The sequence below is a fragment of the Nyctereutes procyonoides genome, unplaced genomic scaffold, assembly GCF_905146905.1.
Source record: "Nyctereutes procyonoides isolate TBG_1078 unplaced genomic scaffold, NYPRO_anot_genome, whole genome shotgun sequence".
NCBI classification, from domain to species: domain Eukaryota; kingdom Metazoa; phylum Chordata; class Mammalia; order Carnivora; family Canidae; genus Nyctereutes; species Nyctereutes procyonoides.
In genome coordinates, this window is record NW_026575040.1 from 20,784,272 (window position 1) to 20,800,505 (window position 16,234).

General features: G+C 34.7%; 1 protein-coding gene across 2 annotated transcripts in view; it reads right to left on the minus strand.

Annotated features, from left to right (window-relative positions):
• Positions 1-16,234, minus strand: part of UNC13C (unc-13 homolog C) — a 546,797-nt gene that overhangs the window by 281,053 nt on the left and 249,510 nt on the right. For both annotated transcript variants that reach the window (XM_055319980.1, XM_055319979.1), the window contains 3 exons: positions 10,925-11,094; positions 7,460-7,575; positions 5,449-5,612 (listed from right to left, as the gene is read on the minus strand). In XM_055319980.1, coding sequence (XP_055175955.1) covers positions 5,449-5,612; positions 7,460-7,575; positions 10,925-11,094 — 450 coding nt within the window. The remainder of the gene's footprint in view (positions 1-5,448; positions 5,613-7,459; positions 7,576-10,924; positions 11,095-16,234) is intronic.

Here is a 16,234-nt window from a genome sequence, read left to right on the forward strand (position 1 = left end):
ATTCAACTGAGAGCACCAGTACCAAAGTAAAGGTTGTTAAGGACAGCAAGGTGAAAGGTACTGACTTAATGCTTTTCTCATTTGGTATTACAGATGCATGACCATAGTCTAACAAAATATTAGACTTGGTAAGTCTCCTGGGTTTTCATTTTATAATAAATGAAAGACTCATTAAACACCCAGTTAAAATATATTTGCTTGACAGAAATTACCTCCAAAGGACAATTTAATCCCTGATGCTGACATGGAATTCCCTGCACGTGTTTAAGGGTGAATGGTAGGTATGTCAGAACATTTTTAAGAGCGTATATTTTTGCATAGAAGGACTCCCAAAATTCTCATGATGAACATAGACTCTATGCTCAGCATCATGATGCAAAATATATAAAATGATGAACTTCTTTGGAAAGGAAACACTTTCATTACTACTGTCATATATCAGAAAATTGCCTTTTTTTTTTTTTTTTTAAGATGGATGGTTGAATTTACCATGTGGGAACAAATCCTCCTGGTCCTTGATCAATCACTTGTCCAAATAGGAAAACTGTAATCGCCTTTCTCATGAATGTTCCCAAACAAAAAGTACATTTTTAATGCAACAAATAGGGCTAATAAATTGTACCCTCACAGAAAATGTTTTGTGGTTAAAAAGGAGAGAGCACTTGTAATAAGCAGGAGGTACCTTAGAGGACTGGGAAGTTCAGTATTAATGTTCAGATTATTTACCAGCAGAATAGATTCAGCCTCCTTCTCATGATGAGAAATACACAAGAAGAAAATTTAATAATGTACATCCAGACTCTCTGGCTTAATACACAGTTCCCAAATCCATCTGCTCCAAATCCATCTTCAAAGATATGGGAGTATGCTTAAAAGAAACCAGGCAATCTCTACTAAAAACAGGAAGATTATAAGGTTACCTGGGGATTTGGCTAAGCAAAAGGAGTCTTTAAATATCAAAAGAAACTGAGCTTTGATTTTTTTTTTTCTGATCAAATCGTATCTAGGAAAGCCCACAGAAATTAAGCAGTTTTGTCCTTTCCCAAATTTGCAAATGTCCTTACTAGGTAGACAGGATATCCGTTTCTTCTTTGAAGCTGAGTTCCCTAACCTTGTGTTTTTAAAATTAAGGGAAATACTTCTGAGGTAAGTTTGACATGTGTAGTTCTAGGTTTTGTTGTTGTTGCTTGGTTAGTTTTCTCCATCCCCTGAAGCAAAGTTTCAAGATAACAGGTAAATACTACTGATTCAACAGGCAACCAACTTAAATTTGAAGATATAGTTGGTTATTCATAAACTCTTTTTTAAAAATTATGTTATTCATTGGCCAGCAATAGGAGTCAAATTATAATTCAATTACAGGACGATCAATTGGAAAGTATGGTAGAAAAAAATCTCTGAAAGTTGTATTTCAACACCTAACAGAAGAATGTCAGTACTCTGAAATTTCTCCAAATTATTATAAATAATCAATATGGTATGCTTTAAAACACTTACAAGGTAAAATAGATACCTACACCAGCTTAATCTTTCAAGTTCCATATTTTATGCTTTTGGCAATTGTAAACTTTTTTTTTTTAATTTATTTATTTGAGGGAGAGAGAGACTGAGAGAGAGAGAATGTGTGTGAATGAGGGGTGGGAGAGGGAGAGAGAGAATCCCAAGCAGACTCTCCGCTGAATGTGGAGTCCTATGCTGGGCTGGATTAAGACCCAGAGACTTTGACCTGAGCTAAAACCAAGAGTAGGACATTTCACTGACAGCCACCCAGGAGCCCTGGCAATTGAGAACTTCTGACATGAAGAAATGTGCCAGGAGAAGTTGAGAATAAAGAGCTTCTATTTCTGATTCACTCAATTAAAAATATGTACAGAGTTTCTATCATGCACCTAGAACTTTTTATAAGGCAGTAATAAAACATATAGCTATTGTACTCAAGATAGCAATTTGAAATCTTTGAACTGAATTCAAGCACCTCTCTAAGTGACACAGTCTATTATCTCTCTCAAACTAGATTACACATGTAATTATAATATTTGCATTTTGATATAAAATGAGTATATGCATAGTTTTCTATAAAAACTGTTTCAATAACTAGTGATCATCAATTAATAATAAATGAAGAGATCATATGTTTGTAGTCAAATTTTTTTTAGGAGTTATCCAACTGTCAAACAACAGAAATATTTTTTATTCTGGTGAGATGCTAAAACTTGTACTATCAAAGCAAAATTGCACTGGACATAATGAAATAGGCCAGGAAAATTTTATTCAAGGGTGTGCAATAGGGAAGAGAAAGAATTCAGTCCAAACTCAACTCCACTGAAATGACAGATGGGGATATTTTTAAGGGCTGAATTGGAAGGGGGATGAAGTGGAGGTTTTAAGAACTGGAGTTGGGGGAATCCTAGTTACCTGTGTTTGCTAATTGGCATTAACCAAAGAAAAGATACATTTTCTCTTGTACTCATGCCCTGAAACAGTACTACAACTTGGAGAAAGGCACCTGTCCAAGTTAGGCTCCTAACCCCTACCCTGCCCCACCTACAGAGACTGGGACCAGGGGCCTATACTCCTCCTTGATGATTATATTTGAGAGAGATGCCTCCCAGGTCCTTGAGAAAGCTACTCCTGGGTTGTAAAACTGACAAGAGGCTTTTGAAAAATTTATAATTCAAAGAATTTACCATTACAAGTTTTCTAAAGTAAATCCTATAAGAAAAGGGAGGTCAGGGACCTCTGGGTTTAATCCTTCTGGATTCTGTAAGGGTCAAGGTGAGAGGGAGGTTAGGGGCCTAGAGGCAAGAAAGAGTCTGTAAAGTTTTATCAAGATGAGGGAAGTGTTAAGGCCATCTCGGTCAGTACTCAAAAGCTGAAAGAAATATTTAACAAATAAAAATATCAATATCAAATCAAATGTATAACCAGAAGTAGATATGATATAGTTGGTCCTTGAACAATACAGGGGTTAGAGTCACTGACTCCTGCACAGTCAAAAATCCACATATAACTTTTGACTCTAAAAAACTTAACCACAAGCCTACAATTGACTGGGAGCCTTATTTACCAGTCATATCAATAGTCATAAACACATATTTTGTGTGTTTGATGTATATGTGCCATTAGAATAAGCTAGAGAAAATCTGAGAAAATCATAAGGAAGAGAAATACATTTACAGTACTGTAAAAAAAAGCAAAACAAAACTATAATCTATAAGTAGACCCTCAATGGGTCAACTACATAATCTACTGCATTTTGTTATCATCAAAGTGCATTTCTCAATTTATTACCAAAATAGAAGACATTTTCCCCTCTTATGCCTATCTGCCTTGCTCTCACTCTTTAGACCAAAAGTTAGCCATCTAAGGCCATAGCCAAGCCCAGCCTATTGTTTTTGTATGTGTGTTGTTTTTGTTTTTTCTTTTGTTTTTTTGTCAGTATATGGCCATGCCCATTTGTTTACTTAATATCTATGGCTGTTTTTGCACTTGGAGTGCAGGATGAGCAGTTGTGACAGAGACTATAGGCCCCACAAAGCTAAAAATATTTACTGTAAGGCCCTTCGTAATTATGAGTTCACATGCAGGTCACTTGATACCAAGGAAGTATCCAAAAGTATTTTATGTTACTGTTTACTTAGGTTAAAGGCAAGAGAAAAATACAAGTGATAAAATGAATGAAGGATGATTCTTCTCTTTTAAACTGTCATACAGTTATCCTTTTTCTATATTAACATGATTATGCTTCTCAGAATATAGGAAGCATGGCAAAGAAGTAATGTGACATCAGCTCATAGAGATATTTTGGGATAAATTTAACTTGATCATTTCTTTTATTGGCACTATTTCCAGAAGCAGTCTTCTTGTTGCTGTTGTTTGGTTGTTGTCGTTTTTAACATAGCTTCCTTCTCGCAGAATAGTTCATTTATTTTAGACTGTTAATCATAGTTGCATTTTTACTGTGCTCAAATCTGATACTAGGTAGTCTGAATTATAGCCATTGACATGGGACAGGGGAGATGACAAAGTCACAGACTCCATTATGGCTGCCCAATTACAAAACAGGTTGCCTGAAAAGCAATATGCTGTTGCTGCATGCAAATAAGCAGAGGGATGGTGACCACAGTAATGGATGCAACAACAGGGTTTCTGATTTGGAGAGAGGTTCAACTACATGACCTCTAACTTTCTTTTTACCTCTATAATCTCTAAGTCTTTATTATTTAGATTTAGGACACTCTGTCAACCAAAAAAGCATACAATTCATAAAAAATCTAAATGTAGTTTTACATATTCTGCTCTAGAATTATAACTAGTGATTAAATGCTAAGAACAGTAAACTTGGAAGAAGAGCATTGATTTTGGTCCAATCCACATCCATCATTCAGATGGTTGCAAATGACTCATGATCTGGGTCTGCATCTTTGATTGACATGAAAATATGATCCGATCGTTAGTATGAAAGTACGGTTTTCTAATATATATACATAAGTAGTTTACATATTATATATGGTATATAACTGAACAGGATGCATTTATACACTTAGACTAGGTTTCAAACAGTATACCGTGGGCAAGGTACAACCCAATTCTAAACCCTTACTGAAACTCCTCAGTAAAGGTCTGTATGAGTCACTTCTATAGAACCACATTTACTGGGGCACCTGGGTGGCTCAGCAGTTGAGCGTCTACCTTCGGCCCAGGGCATGATCCCGGAAACCTAGGATCGAGTCCCATGGCAGGCTCCCTGCATGGAGCCTGCTTCTCCCTCTGCCTGTGCCTCTGCCTCTCTCTGTGTGTCTCTCATGAATAAATAAATAAAATCTTAAAAAAAAAAAGAACCACATTTACTGTAGAATGTATGTTCTCAATAAATCTTAGTTTTGCTGAATTAGCAGCACTGATTGAAATATAGAAAGGAAGAATATATCCTATGGTTTGGGTCAAGACACTGTAATGGCTTTGGATATATCTCTGACATCTCTGACTGTGAAGTTGGACAGTGCACTTCAATCATCAGGTTTTAGTTTTCTCAGATATCAAGTAGGGCATTGGTTCTCAAACTTTAGAGTTTATGAGACCCATCAGGAGGACTGATTAAAACACAGATCACTGGGACCCACTTTGAGAATTTCTGACTCAGTAGGTTTGGGGTAGGTAGGATAGAGATTTTGCAATTTTAAGTTCCAAGGTATTGCTAACACTGTTTCCCAATAGAGAACACTCTAAGAACAAAGTAAGGTTGGGGAAGATGGTAGTAGTGAATTGCCAAATCCTTAATACTTTAGAGCTGTGTGAGAGAGTAGTCAGCATAGGTTTATTCATATGTAACTGACTTTATAATTAAAATTTCATTTGAATTAGAAGAATGGAGATGAATGCTTTTCTTATATTTTCTTTAGATTTCAACAGAGATTTTTGAATATGTACATGTTCTAGAGTACTTACGTCATAGCTTGATAAATGGATTCAATCCCATAACGCATGGCAAATTCATCGACTATTTCTTGGGAAGCATCATCAAAGAAAACTTTCCAGGCTTCCTCCCCTTTGACCTCTGGGATTTTCACTCCACCATTAGACTTCACTTCAGTCAAGTAATGGAACAGATTCTAAAAGTAAGTGGTTTTCAATTGTTCAGTAATTCCTCAGAATAGGCCAGAAATATGTAAATGTAACTCTCGGTAATTTATATTTGCATTGTGATTGCATCTAATGTTTCATCAGCATATAGAAGCAATAGGAATATATTGGATTTTTATTCTAACTCACCTCATATTTATGCAAATTGGTTTTATTTCTGCCTAGGCATATGAAGAATCAATGATTCAAATGTTTCATATTTATCATTTCATTGTAGTAGGAAGTTTTTGCATTTCTACATGCTAGAACATATTTTGCACTCATGGGCTCTGAGAAAATTATAGGGCCCTGGATGAGTAATGTGTTTTTAGCTATGTTAATACAGAATTTTAGTGTGTAAAGGGCTTTGACTGTGAAATGGTAGGAGTCAGGACAATGAATTGAGATTAAAAGTGAATGAGAAGTTTGTAATGAAATAAAAATCACTACATACAATTTCTTGTTTAGGAATATTGGGAAGTATTGGGAAATAACAAGTTTGGGAACTGCTATATGGATGCAGCCTGGGTCCTTTCTTAGGTTTTATTCTTTTTGGTTCTTGGACTAGCAGAAAAGGATTCTAAAAAGCAAAGAATAATGCTGTTCCTCTGATCCCAAATATTCTCTGCCCAAACTGAAAGACCAGAGTTGGCTCTCCATCTCACCAGCTCAGGGAGTTCACTGATTTGAAGACTGAACCACCTTTTCTAAAGGAATAATATCGCTGGCTAAATTGGAGTCAGGAAATTAAGTCTAGGTCCTATATCTAATTATGTGCAACGTGTATATGATTTAAATACTGTTCCCCTTTCCTCCTTTAGTAAAATGGAAGTGCAAATAATTCCACATACACATTTTCAAAGATACATTTAGGGAAAATTGTATGCAAAGAGCAAATATTCTCTTATCTTTTTCTATTTTGGGAAGATACTTTCTTCTTTACCTCTCTGAACATGGGGAAAGGTACATTCTTCAGCTTTACTTTTACTTCATATTTTCTGATACATGCGACAAGTGTCATTTGTATCAAAGAGAAAGGTTTTGTGGACAACTCTAAGCTCTGAGATGCAAAGCATTCAATAGAAACCCAAGATTATATTTCTCAGTATATCTACACTGAGGTGAATCTGCCCTTCGGTTTCAAATCGGGTAGCCTCAAACACTAAGCCAACCAAGCCCTACTTTTGGGGTGAATATATTCTCTACTATCCTTGGTAGTAAGGACATTTTGATACTCTCCATTCCCAACATGTTTGTGGAATCAGTAATTAAAATGGAGGATGGTTCAGTATGTATGAAGCTCTTAGTTACTCTAGAAAAAGAAAAAAAAAAAGCAATTTTTGCTTTTACACTGGCTACCAAAAACCATTGATGCAATATCAACATTTTTGTATTTCTAATACTCCCAACTATATCTTCAATAAAATCTGAACACTAACTCACTGTTCTCAAAAATAATATTTGGATACGTTCCTGCATTACTAACATACTATATGTTTAATGCTTCCAAAATATTTGTCATGACTTATTTTTTTAACAAATGACTTTGATGTTTTTCTTCCTCCTCAGTCTACTTATTCATCATCATCTTATTGCCATTTTTGTTAATACCTGCCTCACGTGTCTGTTCTGACTCTCAGTAGAAGACATCTTCTCACTTTTCAGAGAGCAATACCTAGGCTGTATGATATCACATGCTATATTACAGGATCAGAACTCTAGGAACAACTGTACAAACCTAATTCAATTATACTTCTAAACCAAAAGCTTGTTGTATGATCCATAAAGACCTATTTCTTTTCTAGATTTTATTATTAATACAATTCAATTCACTTACCTCATGTAAACATGTATATTGTATATGATATGGGGCAACCTTCTCCTCTCCTTTTATTTCCACATTGATTTTCAATCTAATGGCTCCAGACACAGCTGACTTATCTGTCCGTTTCTCTGATAAAACAAAAAAAGTAATTGGTCATTCTTGAAAATACCATATTTCTCATAGAATTTCTCAAAAGCTTTAAAAAAGGCTTACATTGCTAAAAGCCACTTTTCTAGATCAGGTTTGATTATTAACTAGCCATTAAGACCCTGGTAAACACAATTTAAAATAATGTGCCTATTGTGTCACTAATCCTCAAATTGCATTACAGATACTTCAAACGAAAAAGCTTCATCAGGAGACCTTGCCATTCTGATACAATTTCTGTGTACTTGATCAGTTTATCAATGAAATTGCTCAGGCAACTAAAAGAAAGATAACTTAAAAATAAAATTACCCAGAAAACTATTTTATCTAAAAGCTTTCACTTCTCTTTCTATGCTTGAAAAGAGGAGTCAAAGCTCTAACAATGATAACAACAAAAATTGTTCATAGTTTTCTTTACCAGTGATTCTTAAAGACCTACAGTCTATGGCCTGGGTTTACTAATGTGTTGAATTAACTGTATATTTGGACAAAATCAATATGTAGTCAATTCAATCAAATAATGTATATGTGTGTTCAGTATGAACTAATAAGTAGTTTTAAAAGAAAAAAAAGCATAATCACTAAGTCCCTAGAATTTGAATGTACATAGGGGACTCACATTTGATATCTGCTTCATAGATGAAATAAAGAAGCAACCTGACCCATTTCACAAATAAAACACAAGGAGGTAGAGTGACAGAGAAGGTGGTAAAATCTTATTGACCCCCTTCTAAGTATAACTGTATTTATAGTCATAAAAGATGCAGTTAAATCATGAAGTCTGCTTTCTTCTTGTGGAATGTCTGCTGATTCTTCATTGTTAATATTTGATAGTCATTATGTTCTAAGATTATCCCCTGAGGAGTGCCAGGATCCTGAGAGTTTCTCCTATTGGCTGGGAGATAGTTGATTCCCAACAAATATTAAAGTTCTCTGCTAGGGCCAGAAAAAAAAAAAAAAAAGCAAGTCCTGGGATCTTCTTGTCACAGATCTCTGTCCAAAGTCCCAGGGAGCATTACTGGTTCTTTGATTTTAACTATCATCATCCCCATAGATCTATGGGACACAGACCTCACTTAGATGACCAGAGCTTTTGGCCAAGTCCTCCTCTGTATGGTGGAATGAATTCTATGTGATGAAGGACAAAACACCATAAAAAGAGTACAAATATGGTATCTATATGGGTTTAACCTACTGAGGGATTTTATACAAATCTAAAACTGGTCCTTCCCAGTCTCCCTCCTTCTCTCCTCCTTCCCCTAAAACTCCCAATATCAGCGAAGAGAGTGCAAACATAAAAACTGTTGGTGAGCAGGGAAATATTTCCCCGTCCTGTTGCATCACATTTTCCTCCCCATAATGGAAGGATCATTTCAGCATAAGAGCTGAATAGCTGATTTGTACTGATTTTACTAATAGCTCATTCAATCTTCTTGGCAAACTGAATATACTCACATCAAAAAACATTTGTCAGGAAGCAAAGAACATCAAAAGAATTGTTCTTTTGTCAAAAGAATGATTTAAGGAATTTCTGTTTTGAATTCTAACTGCCTTAATTCAAGGACATGCTAACATACTACTACTACAAAAAAAAGTCTGTAAGTAACCCACTTTAAACACAATTTATGATATTGCACAGAGCTAATGGTCTGAAATTTACTCTTACCTAACATCTCTGTTTTCATATAGAAAGTTGTCTCATAGTATAAACAAGATACAGGAGAATGATCACTATAACTGAACTAAAAATTGCATCAATAATGTAGAGGCCCGGGATCCCTGGGTGGCGCAGCGGTTTGGCGCCTGCCTTTGGCCCAGGGCGCGATCCTGGAGACCCAGGATCGAATCCCACGTCGGGCTTCCGGTGCATGGAGCCTGCTTCTCCCTCTGCCTGTGTCTCTGCCTCTCTCTCTGTGACTATCATAAATAAATAAAAATTAAAAAAAAAAAACCATTGTTTTTAAAAAAAAAAAAAAATAATGTAGAGGCCCCAATCTTCTTTAAGGAAAATTTCTTTAAAATATATTTTGATATTGGGTTCTCAGTGTAGTTTGAATCATTTGTTTCTAAGTAAATTATATATCTTTCCTTCTTTCAAATTACTGTATAATTTAGAGTTTCATTAATTCTGTGACTTTATCCGTTTACTTTGTCAAATACATTATTTGAAGTATGTGGGTTTTCAAAAAGCCAAAAGCATTTTTTAATTTGCTACAATATATTGATATCCTAAAATGGAAACTGTTCGTAATCCTGGGACTGGGTAAACACTTCCATGATTTACAATTGGCCCTTAGAATTTAATTAAAACATTTCAGATGACATGACTAAAAGAATTTGGCAATTATCAGTTTGCTCTCTGTATTTATAGATCTGATTCTGGTTTTTGTTTACTTATTTGTTTTGTATTTTAGATTCCACATACGAGTGAATGGGGTTGGAGGAATGGGCAAAATAGGTGAAGGGGAGTGTGAGAAACAGGCTTTCAGTTATGGAATAAGTCACGGGAATAAAAAGTACAGCATAGGGAATATAGTAAAAAATATTGTAATAGTGTTGCATGGTGATGGATGGTAGTTATACCTGTGTGACCATAGCTTAACATAGAGATTTGAGTCACTATGTTGTACACCTGAAACTAAAGGAACATTGTATATCAACTACATGCAAATATATTTTTAAGAAGATGTTTTGGGTCATGTCTATAGAAACTGAGCTGAAAAAAAAAAGAAAAAGAAACTGAACTGATCCACATATATTTACTATTATTAAATCAGCACTGAAGATTCTAGATTATTTTTCAATTACTGTAAAAGTCAAAATAAAACTTATTTAATTCTTGATTTAATAAAATTTCATTTAAAAAGTCATGCCAACTAAAGATATTCTCAATATCTTCATCACCAGAATAAACATAAGTCCACATATATATGGCTTTGGCACCTAAATCCTACTTTTATATCATCATTCAAAAGATATTCAAAATATACTTTTCCTTTATTGCTAAAATTTCATTAATGGACCAAAAGGAAATATGTCAAACAGCATAAAGTCATATGTTATTTTTTTTCCTATACATTTGGCAAAGTTTTTGAAACTATACAAAGAATGGCGTATTTTTCTCCTAAAAGACACCCAGTTGATTTTTGAAAGGCTTTCTCTTTTCATCTCAAATTTACCAACATCTTTCAATAATACTGAGTTTGAATAACTATTTCAGCAGAATGTTGTAGAAAGACATTATTTTGACTTATATGGTAATACAACAAAGGCCACAGATATTCTGAAATTTTATTTAACTATTTTTCAAGTAAATTTAAAAATAGTCACCTAGGTTGTACCAGACATCCATCTCTCCACTCAGGGTCCTCACTTCTACAATGGTTTGTCCCAAAAAATCATCTGACTCCTTTTTGAAATGTTGCTTGACTCTGGATTTAATGTCATCATCTTCATCCCACACTCTGACTTTGATACGATCTGTGGAGTTGTGGCATTCACTGAAAGTAAATGTGGATAAGTTAACAACCATTGGTAACTGCTCTAAATGGCATTTGGTGTTAGCAACTTATTCTAAATCTGTCTAACCCAGAAAGGCATAGTATACTATCTAATCAATGAGAGTTCCCACTGATCCTTTCTGTCTATAGGATGTTATAGGTGTCAGGGATATTGAAAAATGTTGTATTAGTTAAGCAATGTTAATAAGGGATAACCATACCCTATTCCTTCATATTTCCTTTTACTGAACTGTATATAATCAAATATGGGTCAAAAATCTTTAGTGTATTTTCTCTTTGATATATTTCCTATTTGCAATGGGGTTATCTAGAGCCATGTAGCCACGCTCAGAAAATACTGCACCATAAACATAAAGCTAATTTTATTGCTATGGATGTCACAGAGTGTAAAAGATAATGCAGTTATGTGCTAGTACTTAATAAACTAAAAATCTAGTAAGTATGTAAGATACTGTTAAATCAATTAGAATTAGAACAAAATCCTTTTTTTAAAAAAAATATTTTATTTATTCATGAGAGACGGGGTGGGGGGTGGGGGGGCAGAAACACAGGGAGAGGGAAAAGCAGGCTCCATGCAGGGGATCCGACATAGGACTTGATCCCGGGTCTCCAGGATTACACCCTGGGTTGAAGGTGGTGTAAACCGCTGAGCCACACAGGCTGCCCGAACAAAATCCTTCTGTTTTTAAGAATAAACTGTACACATTAATTCATTTCTCATTTTCAAGTTTTCTCCACCTACTCTTGTTGAAGCCACACATACTATGTTAGTATTGCCCACACCTATTATGGTGTTTCCTGACCCTGTGGCTTTTGTATACATTCTGCTCCATGCTTCTCTGCATGCTAATCAATCATTCTTTAAGCATCGGGTCATCACCTGTTCTGTTTTTTTTCTGTTGTTTGTTTTATTTTTTTTGTAACTATTGAGACAGGAAGATCAATGACGAGCTCTAATTTGCTCTGAACATTCATTCACTCTAGTATAAGGATCTTCAACATGGAATCAGTGGATGAATTCAGAACATCCAAAATATATAAAGAACTTGTAAAACCCAATACCCCAAAACCAAATAATCCAGTTAAATGGGCAGAAGACATAAACATTTTTCCAAAGAAGCCATAAAGATAGCTAACAGACACACACACACAAAGATGTTCGACATCACTTATAATTAAGAAAATAAAAATAAAAACTACAATGATAGATCACCTTATACCAGTTCAAATGGCTAAAATTAACAACACAGAAAACAACAGATGTTGGTGAGGATGCAGAGAGGGGGGAACCCTCTTACACTGCTAGCAGGAATGCAAACTCATGCAGCCACTCTGGGAAACAGTGTGGAGGTTCCTCCAAAAGTTAAAAATAGAACTACCCTATGATCCAGCAATTGCATATGCAGAAGAATGAAACTGGACCTCTTTCTTACACCATACACACACACCAAAAGAATTCAAAATGGATGAAAGACCTAAATGTGAAATGGGAATCCATCAAAATCCTAGAGGAGAACAAGGAACAACCCCTTTAACCTCACCTACAGCAACTTATCACTAGACATGCCTCCAGAGGCAAGGGAAACAAAAGCAAAAATGAACTACTGGGACTTCATTAGGATAAAAAGCTTTTGCACAGCAAAGGAAACAATCAACAAAACTAATAGGCAATCTATGGAATGGGAGAAGATATTCGAAAATGACATATCATATAAAGGGCTAGTATCCAAAATCTATAAAGAACTTAAATGTAATCCTCTCCCTCCAAAATAGTCCAGTTAAGAAATGGGCAGAAGACATGAACAGAAGCTTCTTCAAAGATGACATACAAATGGCCAACAGACACATGAAAAAAATGCTCAATATCACTTGGCATCAGGGAAATACAAATTAAAACCACAATGAGATACCATCTCACACCAGTCAAAAAAGTCTAAAATGAAGTACAGAAGAAACAACAGATCTTGGCGAGGATGCGGAGAAATGGGAATCCTCTTACACTGCTAGTGGGAAATTAAACTGGTGCAGTTTACTCTGGGAAAGAGTATGGAGGTTCCTCAAAAAGTTAAAAAGAGAGATACCCTTCAACCCAGAAAATGCACTACTAGCTATTTATCCAAAGGATACAAACACAGTGATTTGAAGGGGTGCACACACCTCAGTGTTTATAGCAGCAATGTCCACAATAGCCAAAATATGGAAAAAGCCCAGATGTCTATCATGAGATACATGGATAAAGAAATGTGGTGTGTGAGTGTATATACACACACACACACACACACACATATATATATATATATAATGATACTGATATATACTAATACTATATATATAGTGTGTGTATGTATATATATATATGTGGTGTGTGAGTATATATATATATACAATGATACTTATATATACTGATACTATATATATGTATATAGAGTGTGTGTGTATATATATATATACACACACAATGGAATATTATTCATCTATCAAAAAGAATGAAATCTTGCCATTTGTGATGATGTGGATGGAACTAGAGGATATTTTGCTAAGTGAATTAAGTCAGAAAGAAAGATACCATATGGTTTTACTCACATGTGGAATTTAAGAAACAAAACAGATGAATGTAGGGGAAAGGAAGGAAAAATAAAGTAAGATAAAAACACAGAAGGAGGCAAACTATAAGAGACTCTGAACTACAGAAAACCAACTGAGGGTTGTTGGAAGGAAGTGGGGCAGATGGGCTAAATGGGAGATGGGCATTGGGAAAGTACTTGTTGGGATGAGCACTGGGTGTTATATGCAACTGATGAATCACTAAGCTCTACACCTGAAACTAGTATTACATTCTATGTTAACTGGAATTTAAGTAAACTTGAAAAAAGGGAAAAAAAATAACTTCATTTTAATTTTCCTTCCATTATGATTATAAACAATAAACAACAGCTGTATTATGAGTACCTGGAAGATTTTGTCACCACTAATACTAAGATATTTATATGTATTATTATCATTGTTATGAAAGTTGTAATATTTGTAACTATCACTGTACTAAAAATATTCTTCAAAATAATTGATTTTACTGTCAATTCTACATATTTTATTTTAGGCATTTACAAATATATGATTTTGAAAAGTGTCCATGGTTCTCACCAGATTGCCAAATGAATACATGGCATAAAAAATACTTAAGAACTACAGACAGAGTTCTCTCTCTACCATTAACCTATGAGACAAGAATAATACAGCACATTTAAGAATAAAGTTTGCAATATGACATGACAATGTGAAAATTAAAGCCCCACTATTTCTATGCAATGCAAGAGCTTTCTACATAGAGTGCTTTGACAATTTGTGGGATTTAAAAAAAATACTTTTATTTTTTTGTTCTTATAAACATTTAGGGGCACTAGTGACATTAGGTGAGGCAGGCCAGGGATTTGGACACCTTACCATCTACTAGACAACCTACCTGATTTGAAATGATGCAAAGGCATTAATAACAATGCAAAATGCATTGAAAATTCAGTTTGGGACTTTTTTTTTACATAAAAACATTAACTCTTTTGCATATTTTAAGATAAGGAAGTTTCTTAGAAAATAGCTAATATCTAAATCACTAATCAAAGGAAACTTTGGTTGTTGTTGCTGTTCAGAACTTTACTAAGAGCTGTTTTTCACTTTGAGAGATTATATTACCAATGTCAAAATCACTCCAAGTATTTGAATCAAAGTATTTGTATCAGTCTGCAGTTGAGAATCACATATATGGGGATCCCTGGGTGGCGCAGCGGTTTGGCGCCTGCCTTTGGCCCAGGGCGCGATCCTGGAGACCTGGGATCAAATCCCACGTCGGGCTTCTGGTGCATGGAGCCTGCTTCTCCCTCTGCCTGTGTCTCTGCCTCTCTCTCTCTGTGACTATCATAAATAAATAAAAATTAAAAAAAAGTTAAAAAAAAAAGAGAATCACATATATGTTAATTCTACCAATAGATGAAAGCATGTAACTACTAAATTATGTATCCCAGGGTAGTTGTTTACTCTTATATGTTAAAATATATGTCAGGGATGCCTGGGTGGCTCAGTGGTTTAGCGCTGTCTTCAGCCCAGGGCATGAGCCTAGAGACATGGGATCGAGTCCCACGTCAGGCTCCCTGCATGGAGCCTGCTTCTCCCTCTGCCTGTGTCTCTGCCTCTCTTTCTCTGTGTCTCTCATGAAAAAAAATAAATAAAATCTTTAAAAAATAATAATAAAATAATAAAATATCAGATTTTTCTTTATATTATAGTTGGAACATTGTGCTGATTATTTTGAAATCATATTAATAGATGAAATTACATATTGTTTCAGCATAAAAAAGTTATCATGAATTACTTTATATAAAGGGGGTCATTAGGTCTAATAGGGTTGAGAACTACTAACTACTTCTACCTGACTTAGCCTCTTTGAATCTTGGCTTCTTTATCTATAAAATGGGGTTAATGTTACCTGTCATAGAAGATATTTATAGAAATTAAGTGAAATAATATCTTACAGCAGTTAGTACAGTGACACACACTTAAGCATTTGATCTATAGTAGTCATTAATATAATGTCCTCATTATATTAGTTATTCTTGAAGTGAGGATCTAAGTTTGTTAATATCTCTATTCTTAACGCAATTTCTGGCATGCATCTAGTATTCAAAAAATATTTATTTAAAAATCTGCAAAGTTTTGCCAAAATAAAATTCTCTTTATTATATTTGAAGGAAAAATAATGTTATCATTCTTAGAAATATCATGTATATCAAAGAAATTCTCCAATTTTGATTGCTATTTTATTATTAAAATGTGGTAGAAATAGTGGGGATGGAAAAATAATCTATGACACTGTGTCCATCACAGCAAACAAAACCACTTTCAGCCAAGGAGAGCAATTAGAATAAATGACAGCACAACTGTCTCCTATCTAACTCAGAATTCCAAAGATAACACACCTGAATTTAGAGTAGTGAGGATATTGAGGTAGAGAGATTTTTGGTATTTAACCCAAAATTTTATTTAAAATTGCTTAGATTTTAATTTCTTTGCTGTCAAAAAGAAAAAAAGAAATCAACGTTGAAACAAAAAACCATCTCCCAGCCCATTT